This window comes from Aythya fuligula, chromosome 1, assembly GCF_009819795.1.
Source record: "Aythya fuligula isolate bAytFul2 chromosome 1, bAytFul2.pri, whole genome shotgun sequence".
NCBI classification, from domain to species: domain Eukaryota; kingdom Metazoa; phylum Chordata; class Aves; order Anseriformes; family Anatidae; genus Aythya; species Aythya fuligula.
The window spans coordinates 91,529,552-91,555,650 of record NC_045559.1 but is presented as its reverse complement, the minus strand read 5'-3'; the positions used below and the strand labels follow the sequence as shown (position 1 = coordinate 91,555,650).

The window sequence follows — 26,099 nt, the reverse complement described above, 5'->3', positions numbered from 1 at the left end:
ACCCTGTAAACGTTAACTGTGATGTTTCAAATCATACCTAAAACTTTCCCTTCCCTAAAATATGTCTCCTGTGGGACAGTTTCCCTCTCCATGCACACTCACTCACACTAGCTCAGCTACCAGAAGTGTAAGAGGGTGAAAATAGCTCTCTGCTCAAAGCAGTCAGCTCAGCTTGTGCTGTTCCCTTCAGGTATTGGTACAACTGGCTTTGGATATTATCTCTACACAGTGCTTCGCTTTACTGCCAAGAAATAAAAAACATAGTTAACAATTCTCTGTCAACCTTATTTGGAGTGTATGGGAATAAGAGCAAATCAGTGTTTGTTTCCTCTTTGAATTTGATCTTTTTGCATTTCAGTTGACTCAATTTCTGTGCTATGTTCTTCTGCCGTATTAGAGATGGGCTGCTTCTGTTTGTCTTTCTCAGATGATTCATTTGGTCGTGTGCCCTTTGGATTTTGTCCTCACTTAGATCACTTTAAGTCACCCCACATGATCAAGATGGGCTCCTGGAATACCAGGTCTTGTATTATAAAGTCTCTGCAGGAAACCTGCAGGTTGTCCAAAGAACATATCAAAGAACCTGTCAGCTTTGGAATCCATCAGCTGACACAGTCCCGTACAACATCCTTATCTTTAAGTTGGAGACAGGTGAGTTTTGAAGGTTGGAGACCATTCAGTGGATAAGGAATTGGCTTGAAGGTCGCAGCCAGAAAGTGGTGGTCAATGACTATGTCCAGGTGGAGGCCAGTGATGAGCGGTGTCCCTCAGGGGTCTGTCTTGGGGGACCGGTGCCGTTTAATATCTATAGACATTGGGATCAAGGACACCCTCAAGCTTGGTGTTTTGTCTTAGAGGACGTGTAAACTAAAAGTAACTGGCCTGAACTAGGCAACTGCAGGGGAGGGTTGAGTTGCAAGGCCACCTACTAGGACCAATGGAGTAGAAGTAATCAGGAGCAGGTTGTTCCTTTCAGAAGAAATTGGATGCAGAAAATGAGATACAAAGCTGCAGTCAGAAATTGAGGAGGAAAAAAAAAAAAAAAAGAAAGAAAGAAAAGAAAAAAGGAAAGAAAACAAGGTAAACATCAAGTAAAGAACAAAGGTGGGCAGATTTTCCAGCAGCAGGAGCATGAACTTCTACAGATGGTAGAGTTGCTGTCCCACAGACCTGTGGCCTTGCTGGACTATGTTAAGTCTGTCATAGACTGGCCTGGTGTGGATGGGAAGGAAAAGTGAAGAGGGATAACCTGCACCTTAACATTAGGTGGTGTAGGGAGAGAAGGCTGACAGGTACGTATTTCAGGAGTAGTTCTGTGCAGACAGTGTGATTTAGGAGTGATTAACTTTGTAGTTGAGTGTGACAGCAAGCCCAATAATGTAAATGTAAATTGGTAACAGTTGTCTGTTTATTAATTAATTAGGTTATTTGATTTATTAATTGTTAGTAATATGTTGATTAATCAATCAGTGTTATAGTCCTTATCTTGAGTTATGTCTCACGCCTGTAATATAAAGGAGGATAGTTAGACCCCAAGGAAACATGTTAGCAGGTAATTCTCCTGAAATTGGACCTTTCGTGGCTCTGCCTCTGGAGAAACCAAGACAAGGAAAGGCTCTGTATGTACCTTAAATATTATTCTGATTCCTCCTCCATTTAGGCTGTCTTCTCAAGTAGTTTGCAACCTTATGAATCCCTGCTTAAAAGTATTTCATTTAAAAGCTTTTTTAGATTTCAGTTGTAGCTCATTAGTTCCTGTACAATCAAAATTGTTTTGGTCTCTCATATATCCTGGTAATTCTTTTTTTTTTTTTTTTTTTTTTTTTTTTTTTTTTTTTTCTTTCCTGTGAAATCTCCAACTGTTGCTTTATTTTCTTTTTGAGAAAGTTTGGGATTCTCACTGGGATTTAATTTCCTTTGTATCTTTCCTAAAGATTCTTGGTCAGCTTTAATGTGTTCTGAGTAACTACATTATTTGTTCCATCTTGGTTTCTGACACTTTCTCTCTTACTGCCTCTGTCCTGCCTCTGGCTTTTGAATTACCCAGAATTTAGTGACAGATGAGTATTAGTAATACAAAATGGGTGTCCGATTTGTGACATCTTCACACCAAAATCCTCTTCAGGATGGTAAAAACAGAGAAGATGTTTTCCCACTTAGAAATTCTGTTGCCAGGATTGTTTAATGTAGCCTTGCTCACTGTTTCTTTGGCTATGACTCTTCCCCACCAGCAACAAACGGCCATGCCTCATATTTCAAGCAGATTCATTAGGGATGGTGAATAACACATTTTTATGCTGGATTACTTATTATACTCATATCTTGTGTCGAGATCTACCTGAATAAAAGAAGCAACTGCATTAAAATACCATTTGAGATAGGTTTATTAGTTAATAATACCTTTAAATGCATTTGAATATTCTCTCTATGTAAATTTATGTAAATATACTTTGCATTGAAAGCAGAATTATTATAACAAAGGCAGCATTATGTATTGTGAGGAAGCTGAACCGTTTGTGTTTGGTCACAGTGTGCTGGAGTTGAACAGGCTATTCCTGTCCAGCTTGATCTTTTTTCACAGTCACAAGAAGGCTTTTTTTTTTTTTCCTCTCATGTCATCTCTGGACTCAGAGTTGAATTGCACTGAATGGAAAAGCGCAAATGTGTAGAGTGTTCTGTCAGTACCTAGTGCTGTGTTGAGGCTGGGTTAGTGCTTCAGCAAGTTCTGTTCTGGGTGCTTCTGCAGGTCCAGCTCTTAGACTTCCCTTACAATTTTGGATGCAAATATGACCCGCTTATTCCTGTCTGCACGTTTTCTGTAATGGTTAAATCTCTGTTCTGCTGCAAGTGGAACTTGATTGATTTTTTAATTTGTTGAGTTTGCCTCAGCTCAACAGCATAGGTTGTTTCATCTCTGGAGCTACATGAAGAGATGTGATGGCTTCCTCTGTTAGAGATAACGATGCTAGGCCATTAAGGCTAGCAGCTTTATAAAGGATACCTCTGACTGTCTTGGGATCCAGACCTGTTCTTGGTGATAGCTATTAGCACCTTTTAGCTAGTGTAAATGTAGAAAAGTATACACATAGTAAGGAGAGAGCAAATGTTTGAAGAAACACTCCAGAGAGAGCAGCAGAGATAGGATATGGAAAGAACACTGCACCTAAGGACTACATCATTGTAAGCAGTGATCACAGCAATGTTCCCATCTTTTCTTTCTTTCTTTCTTTCTTTCTTTCTTTCTTTCTTTCTTTCTTTCTTTCTTTCTTTCTTTCTTTCTTTCTTTCTTTCTTTCTTTCTTTCTTTCTTTCTTTCTTTCTTTCTTTCTTTCTTTCTTTCTTTCTTTCTTTCTTTCTTTCTTTCTTTCTTTCTTTCTTTCTTTCTTTCTTTCTTTCTTTCATTTTGCACTTTCAGTGAGTTATGGTAGTTTCACTCTTCACTTCTCTCCCTCACCCCTTTTTTGAAGGACCAGATGATGGATTCTTCAGGGCACAGGCAGTGTAAAAAGAGCCAGTACACAAATATTACATTCTAAAGAGCTCCTAACCACTGCTGGCTTTGGTTGCTAAACTGGTACTTCTTACCCTTTCCTATAGTATGTATATTAAAAAAGTAAGAAACAAACAAACAAACAAACAAAAAAAAAAAAAAAAAAAAAAACACCTGCTTTTTCAATTTTGTTCCTGATATGTTTTGAATTAGGAAAACATAGGACCCAGCACTCAGCAGAAGACATGCAGCAAAATTAGGCTGCACTGAAAAATAAATTACTTCAAGGTACAGCAACTAGGGGTTAGCAAGACACTGCATGTATAATTGAAACTACCATATTCCTCAGGCTGGTAATCTCACTAACTCTAATTTTATCACTAGATAAAGCCTGTCTTATCTGATTTCCATATCCTGCTTCTTTCTGTTTAGTAAGTGCAGTCACTTTGGTCAGTTATGTTTGTGTGTTTACTTCCTTGAATTCATGGAAATGAGTGTGGTATTTCTTTATTTTGATTAATAAAAACAGGGAGAGCTTTTATATCAACAACACTGAAATTGAATTTGTGGAAATATTTTATCTATATGACGTTTTATTTGATTCTTTAATTCATTTCATTTCCTGAATTTAGATTCAATTATGCTCTTCCTTTCAAATGTATTCTGTTGTGCATGCTAGACTTGCTCTTCTTGTGACAGATGCAAATATTAATGAAATCTCAGAACTGGTGTGTAGGCATTGTTGAACATTTACAACACAATCTGAATTTGTATATGCTTTCTAGCTCTGGAGAAAACAAATCCTCATCAGCGAGGTACCTATGCAGGTGATTACTCGACTAAGGAGTCATTGCTCCTGCTCTGGATTAGTAGCTGGCCTGTTTTAATATAACTTGCATTATATACAGAGTTCTGAGTGAAGTAGGATTGAAAGGGGCTGCTTTTTCCTAGAAAAGTAAATGGAAATAATTTTATTTAAAATTTGATCTGTTACTTCTTAGAGCAATAGGATGTTGCTTTCTTCCCTCAGTTTTCTCTTAGGTACAGGGCTAGGTAGTGTGCAGTTGGTCCTTCCTTGCCTCACAGTTACATGAACTGAAATGCATGAGAACAGATCACATCCTTAAACATAATCCTTGTGCTGGCATTCCCAGTGCCAAGATTCCTGCTTGTTATTTATTTAACATTATGTCCAGCACTACAAGTAGGTGGGAAAAGGGCCAGTCAAAAAATAATAAAAGGCTTAGGTGCATTGGTGTCACAGGTACAGTTGGATGTTATGGTGTTACTGACGAGCCTTTGCAGTGTGGATCAGATCTTCTGTAATTTTTCCAAAATGTGACTCCAGAACAATGGACACGAACATGTAGAAGCACAAACATGGGAAGTTGGAATGTTTCACTTAGCCCGTTTTTCAGACAGTTTATGTTTATGGTTGACTTAAACTGTGGGTGTGTATCTCAAGGTGCTTTGAGATTTCTGAACTAAACATCCTGCAAATAAACAAATGATGGTGAAGGCAGCAGAGGATCAATTCGTACAGCACGGGAGATGGAAAAACAAGCACTAGGATAGGGGACAGGACTATGCAAGCCTTTGCTTCATCGTCACGTAGAGCAGGAAAAATATTTGGGGGTGGAAGGGTTACAGGAAAGGTACATTACTGTTTCTAAGGAACAGAATTTCATAATATTTTGTCAGTCTTTACCTTTTCAAGCTGAAATTCATTAATACATCAAAGAGAACGCCTTGCTGCTAACAGAACGCGTGTCTCCATTTAGAATGTAAATGAGAAAAATGCATGAGTTACAGGACATTTTAATAATTGTAAGTGGAATAGGTGTATGGAGTTAGCCTTATTTAAAAAATTGACTTTGACATAATTTGATACTAAGTAATAAACTTAGTTTCTGGTTCTAACAATTTGAAACAAATCATTATTAAATGTGCGTGCTGCATTATAGAGGAAACACACATTTTAAGGTGTGTGAGTGGTTTTCTTGTATGTCTGTTTTAATTTTGTTTTGCTTTTCAACCTTCCTTCTTTCCCCACTCCTGTAGTAAGGTAGTGCACTCGCCCTGGCAAAGTACCACGAGGAAAGGCTGACACCAACCTTGTTCAGCACTGGAGATAAACTGATTTACACCAGCTTGAGGATCTCACCCTCCTCTAGAAGGGTGTGAGCCCTTCAGGGCAGAAGTATCTCCCTAGGAGAAGTGCTGTACCCCCTCTGTTCCCTCCATCCTCACAGGTTGTGCTATCCTGCCTGCAGGAGCAAGCTGTTCAAAAACCTGCACCAGGCGGTTCTTGGAAACAGCTACCTGGATGGAGATGCTTTTTCATCAAAAGAAAACCCAGGAAATGTTTGCACAGATGTGGTTGACACAGGAGGTCAGGATCTCATTTCGTATGTCACTGATAATCTTAGCTGAGATAATTGCGTACATATGGCTGTCTAAACATGAAGTCAACAGGAAAGTATCCAGCTACCAGCTACATGTGGTAGTACGAGTAAATCAGATTTAACTGCAGCAGCCAAGGATATTAGGTGAATACTGGATGTTCTGAGAAGACATTGATCTTAAAAAACAGACAAACAAAATCCAACAAATTTACATTTATTCATTCTTTGTCTGTCTCTATGGCTGCTACCAACGTGGATAAAATATGTTGGCATCTCATAATGTTCGAGTAATCGACTTACAATTTAGTTACTGATTTGTACATGTATTCCAAAAAAAATGACTTAATGAAAACTCTTTGTGCAGGAAAAGGTGTAACATGCTGCCTAAACCAACCGTATTGCTGTTTGATGTTGGCATGTCATAGGTAATACAGATGATGGGTGTGGACAGTTTGTTTTTACTGATAAGCAATCTGGTAAGAATTTAATGCTGGTTAGGGCTCTGAACACCTGCTAGCCCGAGGAGCGTAGTAGATGGAGGCATGGTAAAATCCTAGGAAGCAAGCTGTTTTGTAGGCTTTAGATGTGGTACAAAAATCTACCTGATGCTTTGCCTTTTGATGTGTTGAGTTCAAGCCCTTATTCTTTCTCCAGAAGGCCTTGCCTTCTGGCCATGCCATTACTGACCACGTTTCTGTGGTAGCATTGTAATTGTGGCTCCTATCTATTACAGTGAGCTATAGATTTGAGATTATTGCATCTGAGGACTTAAAAAATGGATGTCTTGCAGAGCCTGTGGGATACTCCTGCATGATTCTGCCTTTGCACCATGCAGACAACCCTGTTTCAAGCTCAGTGGCAGTTTCCTGCACAGCTGTGAACTGACACCATGACATGTCTTAATTTCCCAACCTTAAAACAAGAGGCTTGCCTTTCTTCAGTTGTCATGCTTTTAAAGCATTGCTGAGGAGGGATGTATTTTTTTTCCTTCCCATGTGTAATAAACTGAAGGTGAACACCAACGTGGCAAACAAAATTTCAAACAGAATGCCTACGATTCCTTGCTAGAGGGTGTTTTGTTTTTATGTGTGTGTGTTTTTGTTTTGTTTTGTTTTCTTTTTAACCAGGCCACAAGTGGAGATGCATGATGACCTCTTGGAAGGTTTTGCATGCCCACAAGGCATCACGGCATAGTCAACCTTGTCTCTAAGTGAGTGCTTGTGCTCTCTGGATGCATGAGAAGGCCCAAATACCCCCACAGAACCCCCTGGACCTCCTGGGACTTCCTGAAGCCAGATTCTGTAGGCAGAAACTTGCTGTGTTCGGGTCAACAACAGTGTGAGCTCTGGGTAAGTGCCATCCCTCGCATTCATACATGGACTTTGAAACTGAGATGTCAGACAAGCAGGTGAAGACATACTTCGGTTTTATTGTTGTTTAGGCATGGATAGAAACATTAATTTTTTTGCACTCTTGGTTCTTGAAACGTGCCTATAGTGAACGTGGAGCAGTGAAAACCTGGCTCCCAGGACTGACGATTTAAAGTGCATAGGAGATCTAGCAGAATCCCAAAAGATGAGAAGGTGTTTTAATTCCTTTCTCATAGCTGTGGAAGTCGAACGACTTTTTCTTCTCTTCTTCCCCCATGTTCCCAAGACAGTGGTATGAACATTTTCAACCCTTCCCTATGCTTTCCCTGATGATCTTTGGAGGTTTCTTCTCTGTATTTAAGAACGATTTGTAGTGTTATAAACAAAGAGTTGATTTTTGCATACTCCTTCACCGCGTTCTGTTACAGCTTTTCCTGTTTAGAGTCATGCCCACTGCATCTTTTTTAAAAAATGTGTATCACTTGGCAGTGTTCTCGCACCAAAAGAAAAAGATATATTTGTATATAAAGTAACTTTTTTGTGTGTTCACGTTTTATTTTGGAAAAACAGGTGTTTAAAAATTTTAGAATTTTTTTAACAAAATTCTAAAAAAAAAAAATCACAATATTTACAGAGATAACATAATGGCTTAGCCATGCAAAACAAATTACTTTGGTTTTTTACCCCATTTTACTTTGGTTTAAATATTGACCAAGATTATAATTTTTTCTTTTTGCCAAATAAAACAGTAACAAATCAGAGTTTAGAGTCATATAACAGGATTTCCCTCTATTATTTTATACAGCATAGAGTTTATAGGACATCTTATGTATTTAATCCATGCCAATGCACTACAGGAAGCTTTTATTAAGACATCAGTCACTACTGCCCAGACATGTAACATTTTACAAATTTACAAGTAACAGTGTTTTCTTCCCCCTAAATAATGCAAAAGTGGCAAAATACATTTCCTAACGTCCATCTCTTTCTTTTGTTAATTATTTTTTTGTCTACCAGTCTATAAAAACATACTTTTCCCTGGATATTTGTAAATGGAAACCTGATGTTCTGCTTGCTCTACAGTTCCTCTTCATAAAAGCTGCCTATTACTTTCTTCCAGAAACTAACCTTCCAAAAAGGTGAAACCTTGCCCCCTTCAGTAAAATTTTCCATTGGCCATTTACGCCAAAACATTTTCTTATCAGTACCATTCTAAAAATTTCCTCAAGCATAAAACATGTTTATAAAGTTACAAACTTGAATGTAACTAAAGATACATAGACATTTCATTGTTACAATTTTATGTACTGTTTGATAAATTAAGTACCAGTTAAAAACACTAAAATTATCTCAAGGTGCATTCAATATCTGTAGCATAGTTAACAAAAACACACAAAAAATATATATATTCTATTTTTGTGGAAAAAAAAATGCAGCTTTGATATGACCACTTTTTTTTTTTCTATTTTTTTTAAAAAGTCTCCAATTCTGACTGATATCTTTTTGAAATGAATAAAAGGTACAGTACTTTAAGGCAGCGGATAACGTAAAGGAATCAAAATCAATCCAGAATTCCAGTTCCTTATCCTAATTCTAACATGAAAGACAACAGGTAATGTATCAATAAAATGCACGTCTTACTCTAGAAGAAAAGAATTACTAACCACCATCTGCACATAGGCTAAGAATTTTTCATTGTGTTCCTTGTTCAATACCCAGCCTTTTCCATATAAATTCAATTCCCTTTCTGGCTGTTTACCTTTGTTTGGCTTTCTTTAATTTTCACTTTTATTAGCAGTTTAGTTTATTTTTGTCACAGCTGTCACCCTTCTTCTTTACTGTGATTTCTAAGAATGAAAAAGGAGATTGATATTTTCCTTTAAGACAATCTTACACTTTAGGTACTTGCTACAAAGCAGAGGCTTCACTGATAACAATCAGAATTAGACATGTACCTGCCCAAAGGGTGTCATAAAAACAATTGAAATAAAACCATTACACTATACATCAGAATAACAGCAACTCCCAGAACAAAGCCTTACAGTGTATAAAAATAGCTACGTAAAAAATTTACATAAAGGCAAACAAAAAGAAATCTTCAGTGCAGACATTTACAAAAAAATATTTCAAACAGAACACAATATGGTGACCTATTATTATCATGGCTGTTGCCAAAATTAGTTGTTTTGTTTTTGTTTTGTTTTGTTTTGTTTTTTTTTTAGCTTGAGATAATTGTGTCTAGAATCCTCCGAAAACTTGGTAGTATGATCTGTTTAATACTTGAACCATGAATAGCTGTCACTTCTTTGTATATGCTTAAATACAATCCACGTTCATGCTTCAATTGGTCTATATGTATTCTCTGAAAATAAGAAAGATAAAGCTAGTTAAACAGTTTTAGTCTTAAATATGTTAACCAACATAACTGCTCAGTATCTAACCTCTAAATAAAAAGTTACATTAGCAGTATTTTGTTCTGCAATTCAATGATGACAATAATTTTGTACATTGTAAGAACAGCTTGTTGCAACGCTGTTCCTGGTAAATCAGGTAAGTTTATCTGGAAAGTAAAGTATTTCTGGATAAGCTCTACATTTATATAGAACTACTGATAAGAAGAAACAAAAAATTGTAATAAAAGATTGCACTGTAGGTCCATGATGCTATTTGAACTGCTATGGTCAATAAATACCCTTTGTAATTTTGTCTCCATCTAATCCCCTCAATATCGCAAATAGGTTTAGTTTGGGTATTCTGAATTTGCTCTTCCATACTAGTAAAACAGTGATCTCCCTAGCAAAGGAATGCTGCATCATTACATACTATGTCATTCTACCCCCTGAGCTCTGCATATTTGGTGTAAAAATATTGCCTTGTATTTTAAAATTTCAGATATCATACTGAAATTATTCATAATCCAAACTGTATTTTTTATACAAATGAGAAACACGATAACTCTGCTATATACTTTAAAACCCTGGTAGCCAGAGAAGGTATCCAATGCTATATACTTACAGCCACTGGAAATCAGGACCCTCTATGGCTTTCCTGTTGAGGAACTCCCAAGGCAGCACCACTGAATCTTTATTAGTCCCATTTTTAAGAGCAGTTGATGATTAATTGAAGAAAGCTCAATACGGTTAGCTGCTTTCCACACTCTTGTGCTACCACCAGTGACTCCAGGTGCTCAAAAAATGGACTAACCCCCCTACTTCGAATCCTAAGCAGAGATGCGGCTGTGGCATGCATATATGCGGCAGTGGTGTATATGAATGTGAACACTGGGTGGTGCTGTTGGTGCTCTGTAGTGCCCCAGAAACTTCTGGCAGAACTCTGTGTCTACCCGTTTTTTATACCGTTTATTTTATATAGATCCCAGTTGGGGAAACTTTTTTACCTGTTGCGTTGTTACTAGCTTAATATACAGCGTCTCTTTCCAAGACCATATCGATAACCATATCAGGATGTGAGAACTTGAATAAAATAATAATTTTATTCTTAGAAAAGATTCAGGCCTCTTGCAGCAATGATGAATAAAGTCTACCAAAAACTACTGCTTCCAGCAGGGCAAGAAGGCTCCTGTGAACATTGGAAGTTGTAACTCAAAATCTTCTAAATAGTACCTAAGCATCCTCTTAACACACACACACAGGTATGTATACGTATATACCACAGTGCTATATTTATATAAACTTGTATTTTCATTTCCCCAAGTGCATAAATTAAAATAAAACCAAGTGCTGACTTATTATGCTTTTTTAATGTGTTTATGCAGGTATGAATTCGTAACTGGCCAGGGGCTTGAGTCTGTCCCAAGACTACCACAGTCAACAACCACTCTACTTCCCAGCCTCTGAAAGGTAAGCGACAGCCCCCAAGCTACCACTGTGATTGCTAACCACAGATTGCTAGAGAGAAGTGGTGGCCAAACAGCTGTTATACGTAGCAATATGAAAAGCCTACCTGGAATGATGACTGACGCATTTTGTCTCTTAAGTCTCAGATTTATGATTGTTTTCTTCTAGTTTTTTGTTTTCTTCTATATTTCCAAGATCTTTGTCTACATGTTTTGATGCTGTCCTAAAATGAAAAAACAAGTTTGTTTTTGTATGTCTGCAGTGCTTTGTTCCATACATTAACGATGCTGCTCTTCCCCTCTTGGTGAAACAGAAAGTTCTTACAGTTCTTTTCGGAGCAGAGCAATGGCTCGCATATGTTTGTAAATAGACTGATAGCACCAGTTTCCCCACTGGCGTCCTGCAGCAGGCCCGTGTATGTATGCTTTACTTCTTCAGAAATTCAGAATTATTCTGAGCTAGCAAACATTTACTAAGGTTAAACCAGTTGTGCAGATCCGTGTATCTTGACAAATTAATTGTGTAGCTTGTTTCAATAAACAAGAGTTTGCTTTAAGGCGTACTCCAAATGTTACAAGTGTGGCTAAGGTATCTTGATCAACATAGCAATCTTTTGTGTACTCATAGTAATTGCCTTTCAGAGCCTGTGCCAAACAGCAGCTCTTTAACTGGGAAGAAATTAATAAAAATTCAGGCAGCACTGAAAAAAAATGTTCTGTCTTCCAGATCTGTGCTAGCTATGACTGACAAGGTTTGGGTAAAGAAGAGACTGTGCAAATGTTTAAGGGGAGAAAAGAGGTATGCCTCATTTAAAATAGCAGGTTGTCTTTAATACAAGTAGTGGAGATGAATTAATGAGTTAAGTGCTTACTCTGGCTTAGCACAATAAAACCACTAAGCCATTCATTTAGTGTGTGAGAAGCCTCACTGTCTGCCAAGGTGAAAGATTCCTGCAGTGCTGTGATAACATTTTGAAGACCACAATTTTTAAAATGTAAATGGGCAAATGTGTTTGAGTGGGACAAAATAAATCCCTTGTGTCAAAGCAGATTATGGTATAGGCATTTTCTCTATGGATAATTTGTTTCCCCTACAGAAAAGTAACATCTGTTGTGACAGATTCATGCATATGCTCACCCTTGCTTCAGGGTAAAGATCCGTAGTGACACTGACTTGCGAAATACAATGAAGACACAGGTTAGTGAGATAGTGTGACATGTCACGCCGACACCATGCAGGTATGTACCTCACAAAACTGCTGATTTCAGTTTCTGCTAGCGGGGTGTTTCTGTGCACGTCCTCCATCTGAGCAAAGGCTGCTAGCTGGGGCTGAGCAATGCGCGTGCCCTGAGCTGAAGGAGCCTTGAAAGGGACTGTTCAGAGAGTGCCACTGAGGCCTTATCTAGGAAGAGCTTCTAAGGGGTGCAAATACCCCGCCCCTCAGCACCACCAGGAGTCTGCTGGATGCTGCTCCCCTGCCCAGGGGATGTGTGATGGGGAGCACTAGCGGGGCACCCAGCTGCGGGCCTCACATGCCACAGGTTGCACAGAATGGCACCACTCCAAAACTGAAAAGATTTTGGAGTAGGTTACTTCCTAAGTGGTTCGAAGTTTTAATGTTTCCAAGTTGTGCTTACCTCTTACTGTTGTTATTAGACTGCCTCTGTCATGTTTGTGTGGCTGACAGGAAGGTAGGTGTCTATGCAGAACCCGTTTTGCTGTAAAAACCACTTAATGCACAGATCCAAACTACTGCTTGTCACAGGCAAATCTAATTTAAAAAATGCTGAGTTTATAACCCAAAGTAGCTTGTTCTGTACTGGCAAATTTCTATTGTACTGTAAACTTTCTACCTTCGCCTGGTGTCTCAAAACCTGAAAGGCATTACGTGCACGGAAGGGAAGGATTTGAGATGCAATGAGGAAGAAAATTCAATGCTTTGGTAGAGATTAATCTTCTCCTGTGTTCGTAATAACCTTTCACAAATCTCTTTAATCCTAGTAAAAAAAAAAAAAAACAAAACACCCGAGCAAACACATAAAACCCTTAACTGAAAAAAAATATTTTTTTAACTTTTTAAATTAAAATGTAAACAATATTTTGGTTTCAGGTAGAGCACAGAATCTGGCTTGGCATGGCCTTTTCCATACAGAAGTCTTACAAAATTGGAGAGGAGACAGCAGGCAAGGAGTTGAAAAGCTGAAAGAATCTGGACCTGGGCAATTACCTGAGCTGACGTGAGAAAGTAGCATCATGCTTGTCTGCCCTGTTCTCTCACCACTTTATGTAACTGCGTATGTCTGCTCTGGGAGGCAAGTAATGGGCTAGATGGACTATTGGCATGGCTCAGCATGATCCTTTTTTTGGCTTCTTATCAGGAGTTTTAGAGTGCCCAAAGTATACTGGATCTCAAATGACCTGACACTTAATGACAGAGGGAACTGTAACTAACTGGCATTACTGTTTTTTGATCACGCTAAAATGGTTCAATGACTAAAACTGGGAGATCCTGCACTGCTATCAAGTTTTATTTTTCAGGTGTTCTATTTTAGTTCTGCATTCAGTGAAGCTGTGGTGTTCCCCTCACTAAATGTCATCTCTATTTTCCTAAAGCCAAAATGGGTGAGAATAGAGAGCTGAAAGGCAGCTCTCTCACTTTGGAAGAGGTAGGTCACCCCGAACTCTGTATTACAGAGTATGGTATATACTGCTTGTTTAAAATGAGAGCAGCAGCAGTTTTTCCTGTCTGAAAACCAGATGGATTTAGATTCTGAGTGCTTGAGACTGAAATACAAAGTTTAATTCTAGTAGCTCGGTGATCTTGCTGACTTTTTCATTTTGTTCCACAAATACTGTTATGTAGGCAGATTCACCACCTCAGCACAAAACATTTTTTTTTTTTTTTTGCCTTTTTTTAGTGCTGTGTAAATAGTGCTATTAAGAGCCAGAAGAGAAAATTGGACTGAGTGGCAGCCAGGCGATCCATTGGCAGTGTGGTGCCAACAGCAGAGGAACAGGTGACCCTGGCATGGCACCAATCCTCAGGGTTCGACAGATGTGGCCTGGGCTTGTAAAAGAGAGAGGGCTCAAAACACAGTCTCTGTCACTTCCTGAGGTGACTGGAGACACAGGCCAAATGGTCCTTTGCCAGTTTAATATTCAGCAACTGTTGTTCCTTACTTTTTTAGTGCATTGACTACTGTCAGCTTGCTCCACTTGCAACTCGAGAGAGACGAGAGACTTCCTGATGGTATCTGAGCAGCTGGGCAACTCAGTCTGAGTGGACTTGAATATTGCAGAGGATTTGCCGAAAAGGACAAGACAGCCTACTCTGCCCAGGTGAGCTCATGCACAACATGATACGCAGATCTACAAAGCCCCCACCTTAGTATACTCTGGCCATACTGTTCTGAAGAGTGAGAAGCTGGTTGTATGAATATGAGCTTGCTTACATCTCTCAGCGTGTTTTTTTTGTTGTTTTTTTTTTTTTTTGGTGGTGGCTTTTTTTTCTTTTTCTTTTAAATTCATTTGTAAAACAGATCATTCCAAGTTCTTGTTAAAATTATGACTCATGTTTTACATTTATCTATGCTTGCTCTTCAGGAAAATAATTATCCTCAGAGAATCCTAATCAAAATCTCTCTAAGTAGTACCAAAGTGAGGTTTTTAGTTTTCTTTTATGTGTGTGTTAAGGGGCCATTTTTTCATGTATTTTGTTTAGATACTGCTGATAACATTATTTTTAACATAAAGACTTTTTTTTCCATCTCCCTTGATTTGCCTGCTTTAGAGTAAATATATGCTGCATATAGATTACACGAAAATTATCCTTGGGATTTAATTCCTCATTTCTTCTTATCTCACAAGTCTAGGCCTCACCCTCAGTTCCATTTCAGAAGAAAATCTGCAGCGCCTTTTGTCCTGTTATCAACGTGTGATAATGACAGGTAAGAGAATATACATAGATGTAGTTCTGGGTGTTGAAGCAAGAGCTGTGAATTTCATTAATGTTTGCAATACTTCTGAAAGGCATGTTCAGACACTAAACTGCAAAGCTGCAAGAGATTTTCCAGGAGCTGAGGGTATTATACAACCAAACATGGAAATATTTGCTATCTCTTTCCATTTACCCCAACCTTGCCTTCTAATTCCTACAATTACATTCAAATATCTATCAGTAGGAAAAAAGAAGACAAATTAGAAAACCATTGCAGTGATCAAGCAATGAGTGAACACTTTTTGAATTCTATTTATGAATTTACAGAAGTTTTGTGACATTAACTGACACTTCCAGAGATATTTGTAACTTGATCTGTTCTGTGGAAGGCAAATTTCATGAAAAATAATGCAAATGCTAGTCTCACTGAAAACATAAGCAAGTTTCCTATATATTTGGCCTGCCATGTTTGGTTTCATGTGCTAATTTCCTATAAAGTATCAGTAACACTGATTACTGTGTTCTAATAAGAATTTTAATAGTTTGTTGTGTTCTAAGCGTGCCCATTTTAAACTACTTAAACCTTGGTCTAGCCTCACGTGAGTGGAGATCTGTGCATCTCCAAGCCCAAGGAACAGAAATGGGAAAAATATTCAATCTACATGCAACACTTCCACGCCTAGAGAACAGGAATACAGGGCTTTGCGTGCTATATTTTCTTTCTATACTTTTTATTTGTATAGTACTCTCAGCTGTATGTGGAAAGATGAAAATTTTGTATAAGAAGGATTTACTGAAGATGGTTGTCCTAAAATCATTCAAATTTTAGTAAGATTCTAAAGTGTTTAATTATACTCTGTTCAGTGCAAATTAGTTTAAAATACCCTTTTGGAAAAAGGAGACAGCTATAGAAAACAAGTGTTTGGCCTTCTGCTCAGATGAAGGAGAAACATAGCATGCGGGGATCAGTAGCCTTAACTCTTAGTGCGAGAGGAGGCTGGTTGTAGGATATGGAATATAGATGAGTGCCTGATTTATGGGATAATATTCATAGTGAAAAGAATATTTGGCAATAATCAGCTTTTGCATCAAGTGGAGCTGAGGCAGTGAATAACTATAGAAGTGATTTATTGTGAATATATTCCAAGGCTATAAGTATAATTCCTACTTCGTGTAGATGACAAGACAATAGAAGATTATACAAACCACAACACCAATAATGAAAAAAGTAATGTTTTTCTTGCCTCGGCAGACTTGGAAAGTTCTGTGCTGCTGCCTTCTCAGACTTTCCTTTGGCGTCACTTTGGGGATAGAGATCAGGTGAGTTACTGTTCAAGGGTGGGTTAAAAAATAACTACTAACTGTTGGCCTGTATGGAGATGGAGGGTTGTGATTAGGCACAGGTTGTGTCTGAAGTTGTTAGGTGCTCTTTGCAAGTGCCACTCCTATTTCTAGACTACAATTTGTGCCGAAAACGTTGTCAGAGTAGATACTGACACTCTGCTTGCTCTTACAAGCATGGCATTCAGAGGTTAGGGAGAATAATAACAGATCAACTTAAATATATGCTAAGAACATGAGATTGTCAGTGACAGTGCATCAGTTATTAACAGTTTCAGAGGCTGGTAACATTGTATCAAATATGAAGACCATTATTTAACTATAAAGCATTTTTTTAGTTTGTTTCCAGTTAACTTTTTAAATAATGCCAGCTCTAATATTTACTCAAAGCTTATAGAAGAGAAATTGAGCACAATGAAAAGTGTTGTCTGTTTAGAATATAACATATTCTATCTTTGAAGATGAAAAAGCTATCTTAAATCATAAGCCTATTTTACCAAAGGACATCCTATAGCCTAAGTTTCTCGTTAGCTTTCCCCACACTACCTAATGATGTAACTGTAATTCTCTGCCCTCCTTGTGCCCAAACCACTTGTTGCAGGGCAAAAAGAAAAAAATAAAAGACCCCAATCAATGTACAGTTTTATGACTGTACATTCTCATATGCAAACAGAGATGAAAGAAAATTATTCTGGACACTATTGAAGACTAGCAAAGTGTGGGAGGAGCACCACAATGTTGTTACTACTTTTTAATATCTAACCAGAAGCCTAAGCTTTGCAAAAAATAGCTCTCCACCCTGTCCTCCCTTAAATATCCAAATGTGGTTCTGTGCTTGGGTTATTTACAGCATTTCTCTATTTGCAGAACTTCCAAAACCCACTCAGCTATGTCTGGAGTAAAATCCTTATGAAATACCTCAAAAAATAGCATTTTCTAGTACAAGCAGATGGACATTTCCTTGTTGTACTTTCATATCAATGAAACATAATTGTTCATAGTAAAATTCCTCTGGTATATTCTAGAACTCGTTTGAGCTAATTTTAATGAAAGGTCATAAAAAGAATTATAAAATTGTATACCCATGCTGATTTTTACTTATTATGCATAACTTCTTTAATCTCCCTTGTCAAAAAGTAGTTGTAAGGAACTCTTAAGACAGCAATCCTGTTCTCCCTAGAGACAAATATATGGTGATAAGGCCAAATGGCATACAGTCATGGCCATCTTTAGAAAGATGGAGAAACATGGTTACTTTTTAGAAAATAAACTGGATGATCTCAAAGTGAGCCTGTGAGATAATAAAGAAACTTGAAAGCCAAGCAGGCCTCACTCACAAATCCTGTATTTGCTTAGGATGGCTAAAACATACATACTGATTTTGATGAGGGCTTCTAGTTTTTCAGCAACAAATCTTTATCAATCTTACTTCATACATCTCAAAGCATATGTGAACAAATGAACACAGATCTTTTTCCTCCCTGAGATAATTCAGACTTACTCTACTTTCTAAAAAGCAGAACAGTTACCCCACCCTTAAGTGAGTACTGGTAAAGCCACACACAGGTAACATCCCACAATTAAGTAACAGGTACTATATTTAAATACAAGAATCAGCTCAGGCTTGGCTGTCAGGAAACAGAGCCTCATTACAGGTGACTATGTAGGAAAGTCATGGAGTTCCACCTCCAAGAGACGTCCTGTTAAACATTTGGGCATGCCAACAAGAGTTGGCATCGAGTTTTCTTTCTCTGTTAAATGCACCTACTAACAACTTGTCCCTGTTCAGACTACTGGAATGCTGCCAAAAGGAAAACAGGTAAATATACATTTCTGATTATTTTTTTTAAATGTAATATAAAAATTTTCATAAATTCTTACTTTGATTTCTTCACATAGAGCCAGTAGACAACGCCAGCAACCAGGGCAACCAGCAGAAGACCAACTACAATGCCCACTATTAGCTTTGCCTGGTCATTAACCTTTTCACTATTGTCATCTGAAGCAAAGAAGAAAAGTTAATGAGGTGACATACGATAAAGAAAAGTGTTACACCATTTCTAAAGTATTGCCATCGGAAAACAAGAAAAGGAGTTAGAATGTCAAAATGAAAAAAAAAAAAAAAAGAAAAAGTAAGCGTTGTTCTTAAAAATAAGGTTAAAAAAAATCACTTAGAACTTCAAGAAAGTCATGTTCTTAGTCAATCATGGCACTAAGCTACTTCAAGTCCAAGGGGCTATGAAAATTGTTCGGTGAGACTACGTAGGTCTTAAACTGAGAAAATAAATAGCAAGAGTTATGGAAATGGAAAGCCATACATACCATTTCTATCCTCTGGCTCATCGTATTCTGGGATACTTACTGAAATGAGAAATGTTAAAATTAATGATAAAATGCGTTATACCTGAAATTTACCTTTAATTGTCTGTTTACAGCAATGACAGAAACACTGAAACTTAATGCAGTATTTGCCCAATGAGATAATTAATCTCTGAGCAAAAGTCATTGTTTTGTAACTATAATGTATCCAGTTAAAGAATCTTACTCAAAAAATGTAATATTAATCACAGAAATATTTCTGACTACATATTTCTAACTAAATGTTTCTTTTTCACAAATAGTAGTTTCTTGCCCCATTTCATCACTGAAAACTGACATTCAGAATCAAGTCATCCCAGTAATGATAAACTAGAATTTGGGGACTAAAAGATGATTATGTAGTAATAAAGACTTTTGTCTTTTATAAATGACATTTTATGCATACAAAATGTATATTGTTTCGTACTACTGTTAATAATATTATTTTGTACTGTTAATAATAGTGTTAATAATATTATTTTGTAACGTTTTTATAATACTGTTTTGTAATAATATAAAATACGTGCATACATGATATAGCTAGCCTTCATGACTTTCTTGGCTAAGTGACTTCATCCAGAAAACTACCAATAAATTCGATGTACTACAAAACCAGGCTGTATGTGCAATTGCTTGCCTTTTAAAAGGCTGAATATCTATCTTAGTACCAACATTACTATGCATTACTCTTCATTTGAGTGTGAAGTGCAGGTATTTTATGTAAAACTACAATTTTAAGGAAATGATCTTTAGAAGGTACTCACTAGCAGAGACGTTCAAAGAGGTCACGGTTCTTTCTAGCTGATTTTCTGCAGTGCAAGTTAAAGTCACGTTTTCCTCAGGAGCAATTACAATTTTACTGGAAAATTTTCCATTAACATATTTGGTCTCCTCTGTCTGAAAAGGTAAAAAAATGAAGATAAGTATCCTTGAAAAAAATAATGCATTACCTGTATTACACAATGAAAATGTTTAGAATGAAATAACGACCAACTAATATTTCAATTTTCCAAATAACACCAATAAAAATAATTCATGATTTTATTACATGGTAACATGACTATTTGCAAGAGCACACTTTGCTTGAGATAGTCAGTTGTATCTACATTTTGTATAGCATGTACTGTAAGACCACTGATAAAGATGCATTTTTGATAAAATTGGCCACATTCTGTATTTGCTTTAGTTTCTTTCAACTACTTAAAAAAAAATATCAAGTGACAAAATTGTTTAAGGAAAAACTCCAAACCAGACTTCTGATTTCTTTCCACCTTGCTCCTTCTCATTCACACCTTTATAAGGGGAATAAACACAGTAAGATTTCTACTTTCCAACTTCCAAGTCTTGAGTTGTTTCCACTCTAAGAATCATTTTGCCAAGCTATTTATATTTAGTGGTATCTGTGCTGTAATGAGGATATGAAATTGTTCCTTAAAGTTACTGAACATCATTCTTACTTTAATAGTGTCCAGAAAAAATATATTTTCAATTAATTTTATAGACAACACAATTCCTAACCTAAAGCTGCAAGTAAATGGACAAACTTTCACAGTCATGTGTAATTCCCTAGGACTAAAGCAAAGCCTAATGAAGTAATGAAAACTATACATAATACATAACCTATAAAGAACTATAAAAATTAGGATAAAAACTGCAAAGTCCATAAGGAACTACAGTACACATATTTTCTGATTTGTACTTGTAACATTTCACTCAGTTAACTCCTACATCAAGTACCAGCTTTCTAACAAATTCAATAGTTCCATTATTATTTGTAAATTCTTTGTGCAATGGCAAAGTCACCACATTATCCAGATAAGATGACTAAATACCCTGACTTAAAAATTCACGTTTCATTTGTAACCTTTTCTTTCTTCTTCCAGCTTAACCTTGTAGCTAACAACTTTTGTACCTTTGCCTGCTATATTCACTAGTTCTTTATTGTCAGAAATCATACACGTAGCTACCATCCACAAAGTATGCAATACCATTTAACCCTCCTTTTCTTAGATACCTAAAATTGACTGAGTTTCTTCAATCTCACTACCTGGAAATTTTTTCTTACCTTTAGGTCATACCCCCTATCTTTTAATGAATAAAGTAGTAATAAAGATACTTGCTTTATTTATGATGCTTCCACTGCCAGTAACTGTCCATTGCACTGCTGGTTTGGGAAAACCTTCCACATGGCAGACAATTGTTTTAGACATTTTATTTGTGTTGGTTTTCTTCGTCATTTTGATTTGAGGTTTTCCTAGAAGAAAAATATTACACTTAAGCACTTTGCTTGAACAAAACAATTAATAATCATAGCTATCTTGCTGTCATACCTTCCACAATAAGTTTAAGTGTCTTTCTTTTCTTTAACCCTTCAACCTCCTGTAGAGTAGTTTCGCAGATATAGTTTCCAGCATCTTGATATTGCAGACTTGAAAATGATGGACTCGTTTGCATTCTGGTATTGTCCTGATAAAGTGAAGAATTAATCTTTATGAACTCCAATTCAGAATACTTTAACGTCTAAATTACAAAAGTGACTAGTATTAACAGATTTTTTCACATGCTTTGGTAGATTAGAGTCTTATTCTTCAACCGGTCTCCCATTACTAACTACAACATCATAGCAGGAAAAGTGGAAACTACTTAGGGTTTATATAAACCACTTTTCTTCTTGAACAATTTCACTTTCAAATCAAAGGTGTAGATGAGATCACTGCTAGTTTTGAGTTTTACCCGTAGGCTGGTCAAAAACGCTAGTGGTAGAAGCCAAGACAATGACAACTCTCCTTAAGGACTAAGGCTTATGAGCTCAACATATGCTACTTAACAACCTTAGGTGACATCATTTTCAGTTTCCATCGGTGTATGTGTAATTTAAACCTGCCATCTCCAAGAGCTACTTTTTTCAACCAGTCACTAAACAAACACATGCCAACATCCAATCTCTCAACCTGCCTTGCCCTCCTACTAGGTTTGTTACACCAACCATGTCTTTGAAAAAATGATTAATAAATCCAAATTCCTCCTCCAAAGGGGCTCTTCTCCTTAATGGCACCTGATTCTACAAAGGGTTTTGTATAAGGCCATTTCAGTAAAATTGCATTTGTATTGTAGTGATCATTACTTCTCTCCATTTGAAAACTGAGACAATAATTACAGTAGCTAACTTTTAGTCATCAACTCGAGGCAGTATCTCTTATTTTAGCAATACATATAAAACTCATTTTAACCATATTCTTTAAAAAGCCAAATTAAAATGACTTTTCAAAACATTGAAGTAGTGGCAGTAATATGAAGGGGTGAATACGCAGATGAAGTGTGAATTAGATAAATTACTGACCTTAATCCAAAGCACAGTTGCATTTCTACTAGAAGAAATTGTGCATGACACAGGCAGGGCCTCTCCAATCTGTTTTGTGACTTCTCCACTAGGAGTAAGCTGCAAATCCAGGTCTGGGATAGAAAGAACATTTGTCAAAATGGTAAAATTGGAATGCCTGGAACATACCAAAGGCATACCAAGGTAAGAAAAATGCAACTAATTGCACTCATTATATTCAAGATTTAATTTGTTCAATAAAATCAATCAAACTCAGAAGTAAGAGAAAAGACAATTATTCTGAAATTGCAGAACATCCATGTTTTTGCTGGCTAAAAGGAAAATTGAAAATTACTAATCAACAAATGGATATTTTTTTTTTCACCCTGTACTGCTGAAAGTATGACAGAGGAGGTATAAGAAGATGGAGTACTGAGCATAGCAGTATGTGCTTCTTGATAGGGGAAGCACAGACTACTATGAGGGAATTGTGGTCTTGGCCAGGTAGGAATATATTTTCAGGGGAGAATTCGTGCAGGTGGGGACAGATAAATCTAAACAGTTAGTTATAAAAACGTGAAGAGGAGGATATGAGTTCAAAGGGTAACTCCCTGAAATCTGATAAAACAGGTTGATTTTTACCTGAGCATAAGGAGAGGACAAGGGTGGTCAACACAGTTTGCATGAGACACAATACTCACTGAAGGGACAAAGGGTCTGAATTATATTGTTGAGCGGCCACACATGAAGTCCTTTGGTTTCTTTGTTTTCATTCGTAACTTAAAAAGCCATTTATGTGTAACTCAGAGTCCAAGCTTTTCCTAATCTGTTCTGGCTTCAGGGAAATTGCACAGTCAGTGATAGCTGTGCTTGACACTAGGCAGGGTGAGACCCAGTAATAGAAAGGTCAGGAAACACTGCTCTAGATTTTTCTTAGTATATGGATTTGGCAAGCTAGTGATTGCTTTTTCAGGAAAATCCAACACTGAAAGAAAAGCAGAGTTTGCCAAGCTAAACCTCTATTTTGCTTCTCCTCTCACAGTGTGAGCCAAGTTGCCTGGTCAAATAACCATCACAGATGCACACACACACACTCTGTAGCTCAAGTGGCAAGCATACATGATTTCATCATGATTATTATACTTGCTAGAAAAGGACTTCAAAACATCCTTTTGGTTTTTAGCTGAGTTTAAAAAAAATAAAAATAAATTTAAAAAAAAGGCCGTAGGCAACATCACAGTGGGTAAAGGAAATGGGAAAGAGAAAACAGTGAGTTTTCCTTAACAAAACAGTGATCGTAACTACTGGCTTCATTCAGTGGTTGCCCTGGGAACACCATTATAATTAAAAGCAGAACTTCAGGGAGAGGCTAGGGTCCATCCTGTACTATTAGTGTGTGTTACTATCTGTGTTACAAGTCTAATGACTAGTCTGAGAGGTCACAAGAACTGTACTTCCATCTGTGCATGAGAGGAGCAAAGATCTTACCAAGGGAAAAAATGGTGTTTTGTTTCTTTATTCCTACAGGGATGTCTTGTCCTTTGTCCCCTTACTTCCCCAAACTAGCAAACCCAAGAAAACTAACAAGATACTCCAGATTTTACCATTGTTTTCAGAAGGATAAAAGGAGGAGGGAAAAAAGAAAAAAAAAAAAATTCAACACTCAGCTAGTTCGTCATATTGTGCATGAGATGTGTTTCTTCTTGCTTGGTTCCTCTTAAGCACGTACTACCAAGGCAGAGGGGTGGCTGAAGAAAAAGCTAAGATTTCCCCCATCCCCCCCTCAGGATGACTCTCCTTCAACATCTACTAAAGCCTTTCATTCTTTGAAGCAAGATAGCACCTCAAATCCAAGAGATCACAGACCATCCTATCACAGCGTTTCCTATCACACACATCACACAAAGCAGAAACTCATTAAATTTTTGGCCATCGGCTTAGGCAAGACTGACACAGAGTCCAACACAATCTTTCAAACCAGTCTTCCTCCGGGGTTAGCACGCCTGTGAGCCCCAACTGCCCCACTTCTGGTAGAAGATTCTGAGACTAGAATCCCTCTCCCACAAGGGCCTGAGTTATTCTAGAAGTCCAGGAATATTTAGTGTGCAAGACAAACTGCATAGCCCAGAGCACTATTTTTTAAGGTTCTTTATGAGGCGAACATAGAGTTAACTTACTATTTAGCATAGGATTCCCTTTAGGAACAATCCATAGAGCAATCTGATTTCTATCTTTTCTCCCTCCCACCTGCGTAAAGCTTGCTTTATGGAGATAGTATTTCCCTAAACATGATGGGTAACTCAGATGCTTTTATGTCAATGTTCAGCTTTCTGTGAATCTCATAATTTACATTCCTCTTGGAAAAAAAAAAAAAAAAAAAAAAGACCTTGGTATTGAGCCAGAATATTTTGCTACAAAAATATTTAAGGACTACTTAATGTGCTGATGTATTTGAATACCAGCAGAGAGCTTTCCGTACCTACACACTGAAAGGAACTCGTGTGTACTTACACTGCTTAATAAAACCATGATGGGAACAAGGCCTGTGGTGGAAACGTAACAAATAGCTACAAATGGATTCATGAATATAAGGAAAATTTATTGTATTGCCTGTTTTTTCTTTTTTTAATCAAAAATCAAAAATCTAAAGTGACAAGATGAGAAGTGAGGAAATGAAAAGCCCTGACTCAGAATGAACGCTTTTTCAGTGTAACACTGTCTTCTGTGAAGACAGCAATATTCACACATCTGATAAAATGTAAGCTAATAAAGCAAAAGAGGGAGGAAAACAGGGTTTAATAGGAATTAATAAGTATTATTTCAAAGAAGAAAAAAAAAGAAGAAAAAAAAAACAAACAAACATGAAGACAAAAAAAAAGATCTAACATTAAAAATTTATAAGTACATTAGAAGCAGAAAGCTCCCGAAATAGAGGGTTATGCTGAAAAATTAACATAAAGTTGAAAAGAAATTGAAAGAAGGATATGCATGTTATAAAGCATATATGGATTTTATGACTTTTTTGCTGGAGTTCCCCTTACAACAAAGCATGCTGCAGAAATGCTGTAGATCAGCATAAAGCAAGACACTGAAGTAGCTTTAAGACAGAGCTATCTCACAGGTACAAAGGTCTGTGCATTCAGGAATTACAGAACTATTCCAGGCCACTGTGCCTCACTTAAACAAAGGCTTTGTTGCAGGTAGAGATGTTTAAGAAACACGTAAAAAACCCTAAGTAAAACAAGGAAACAGAGCACTAGATTGGATCTGTGACTTCTGAGTAGCTGCACTTGCTGCCAACACTGGAAAGACTGCCAAGAAAATAAATGCTTCTCTCATACAGTAAAACTCTTCTGACATGCACGCAAAATAGCAGAGAAAGGAAAACTGGCTCATTACAGATAACCTGGAGTTGAAGAAGTTGTTCTTTAGAGTAACTATTTATGGAGATACAGGTTGACATGCACGCTACATGGAGCAAAATAAAAGGGTCAGTTATACCACAGCGAACTACCAGCAAGCTACCTTTGACAGGGGGCAGATAGAGGCAGTAGCATGGAGCTCTCTTCAGATCTTACATACCCCAGTTCTTGCTCAAGAGAAGGGAATGGATGGTAAAGCAGCAGATTACCTTTTTAAATGTAAAATGTTCATTAAATGGAATAGGGTAATAATTCATGTAGAGATATAGTCTACATATATTGTACCACTTCCAAGGAAAAAAAAAAATAGAAGAGTACACAGTTAGAGCAATAAGTTGTAGAAGAGTGAAAATGTCACCTAAGAAGCAATGAAGCACCATGTAATCAAACAGCCCTTGCAATACTGTGTTCAAGTACACACAGTCAATCTTGTAAACCATGCCTAACGAAAGAATAAAGTTGGTTTAGGAAGGGATGGAGACACTTCACCATGAAAGCAAACTGAATGAAGTCGTGACAGTGTAACTTACAGCAGGAACCAAGTATCAGCAGATGCAGTGATAATATACAAGATAGTGTGTGGTAGATCAAGACAAGCAAT

General features: G+C 37.2%; 1 protein-coding gene and 1 long non-coding RNA gene across 3 annotated transcripts in view; one reads left to right on the top strand and one right to left on the bottom strand.

The window, feature by feature from the left end:
* Window positions 1-9,474: 9,474 nt before the first annotated feature.
* Window positions 9,475-26,099, bottom strand: part of ALCAM (activated leukocyte cell adhesion molecule) — a 114,625-nt gene continuing 98,000 nt past the window's right edge. For both annotated transcript variants that reach the window (XM_032185135.1, XM_032185141.1), the window contains exons 9-16: window positions 22,098-22,210; window positions 21,088-21,223; window positions 20,878-21,011; window positions 19,522-19,654; window positions 18,722-18,760; window positions 18,281-18,398; window positions 11,228-11,344; window positions 9,475-9,626 (exon numbers count right to left, since the gene is read on the bottom strand). In XM_032185135.1, coding sequence (XP_032041026.1) covers window positions 11,257-11,344; window positions 18,281-18,398; window positions 18,722-18,760; window positions 19,522-19,654; window positions 20,878-21,011; window positions 21,088-21,223; window positions 22,098-22,210 — 761 coding nt within the window. In that variant the 3' untranslated portion in view covers window positions 9,475-9,626; window positions 11,228-11,256. The remainder of the gene's footprint in view (window positions 9,627-11,227; window positions 11,345-18,280; window positions 18,399-18,721; window positions 18,761-19,521; window positions 19,655-20,877; window positions 21,012-21,087; window positions 21,224-22,097; window positions 22,211-26,099) is intronic.
* On the top strand, window positions 14,306-16,512 carry LOC116487917. Its single transcript, XR_004253120.1, has 3 exons — window positions 14,306-14,460; window positions 14,994-15,068; window positions 16,311-16,512. It is a non-coding gene; the product is annotated as an uncharacterized LOC116487917 (long non-coding RNA).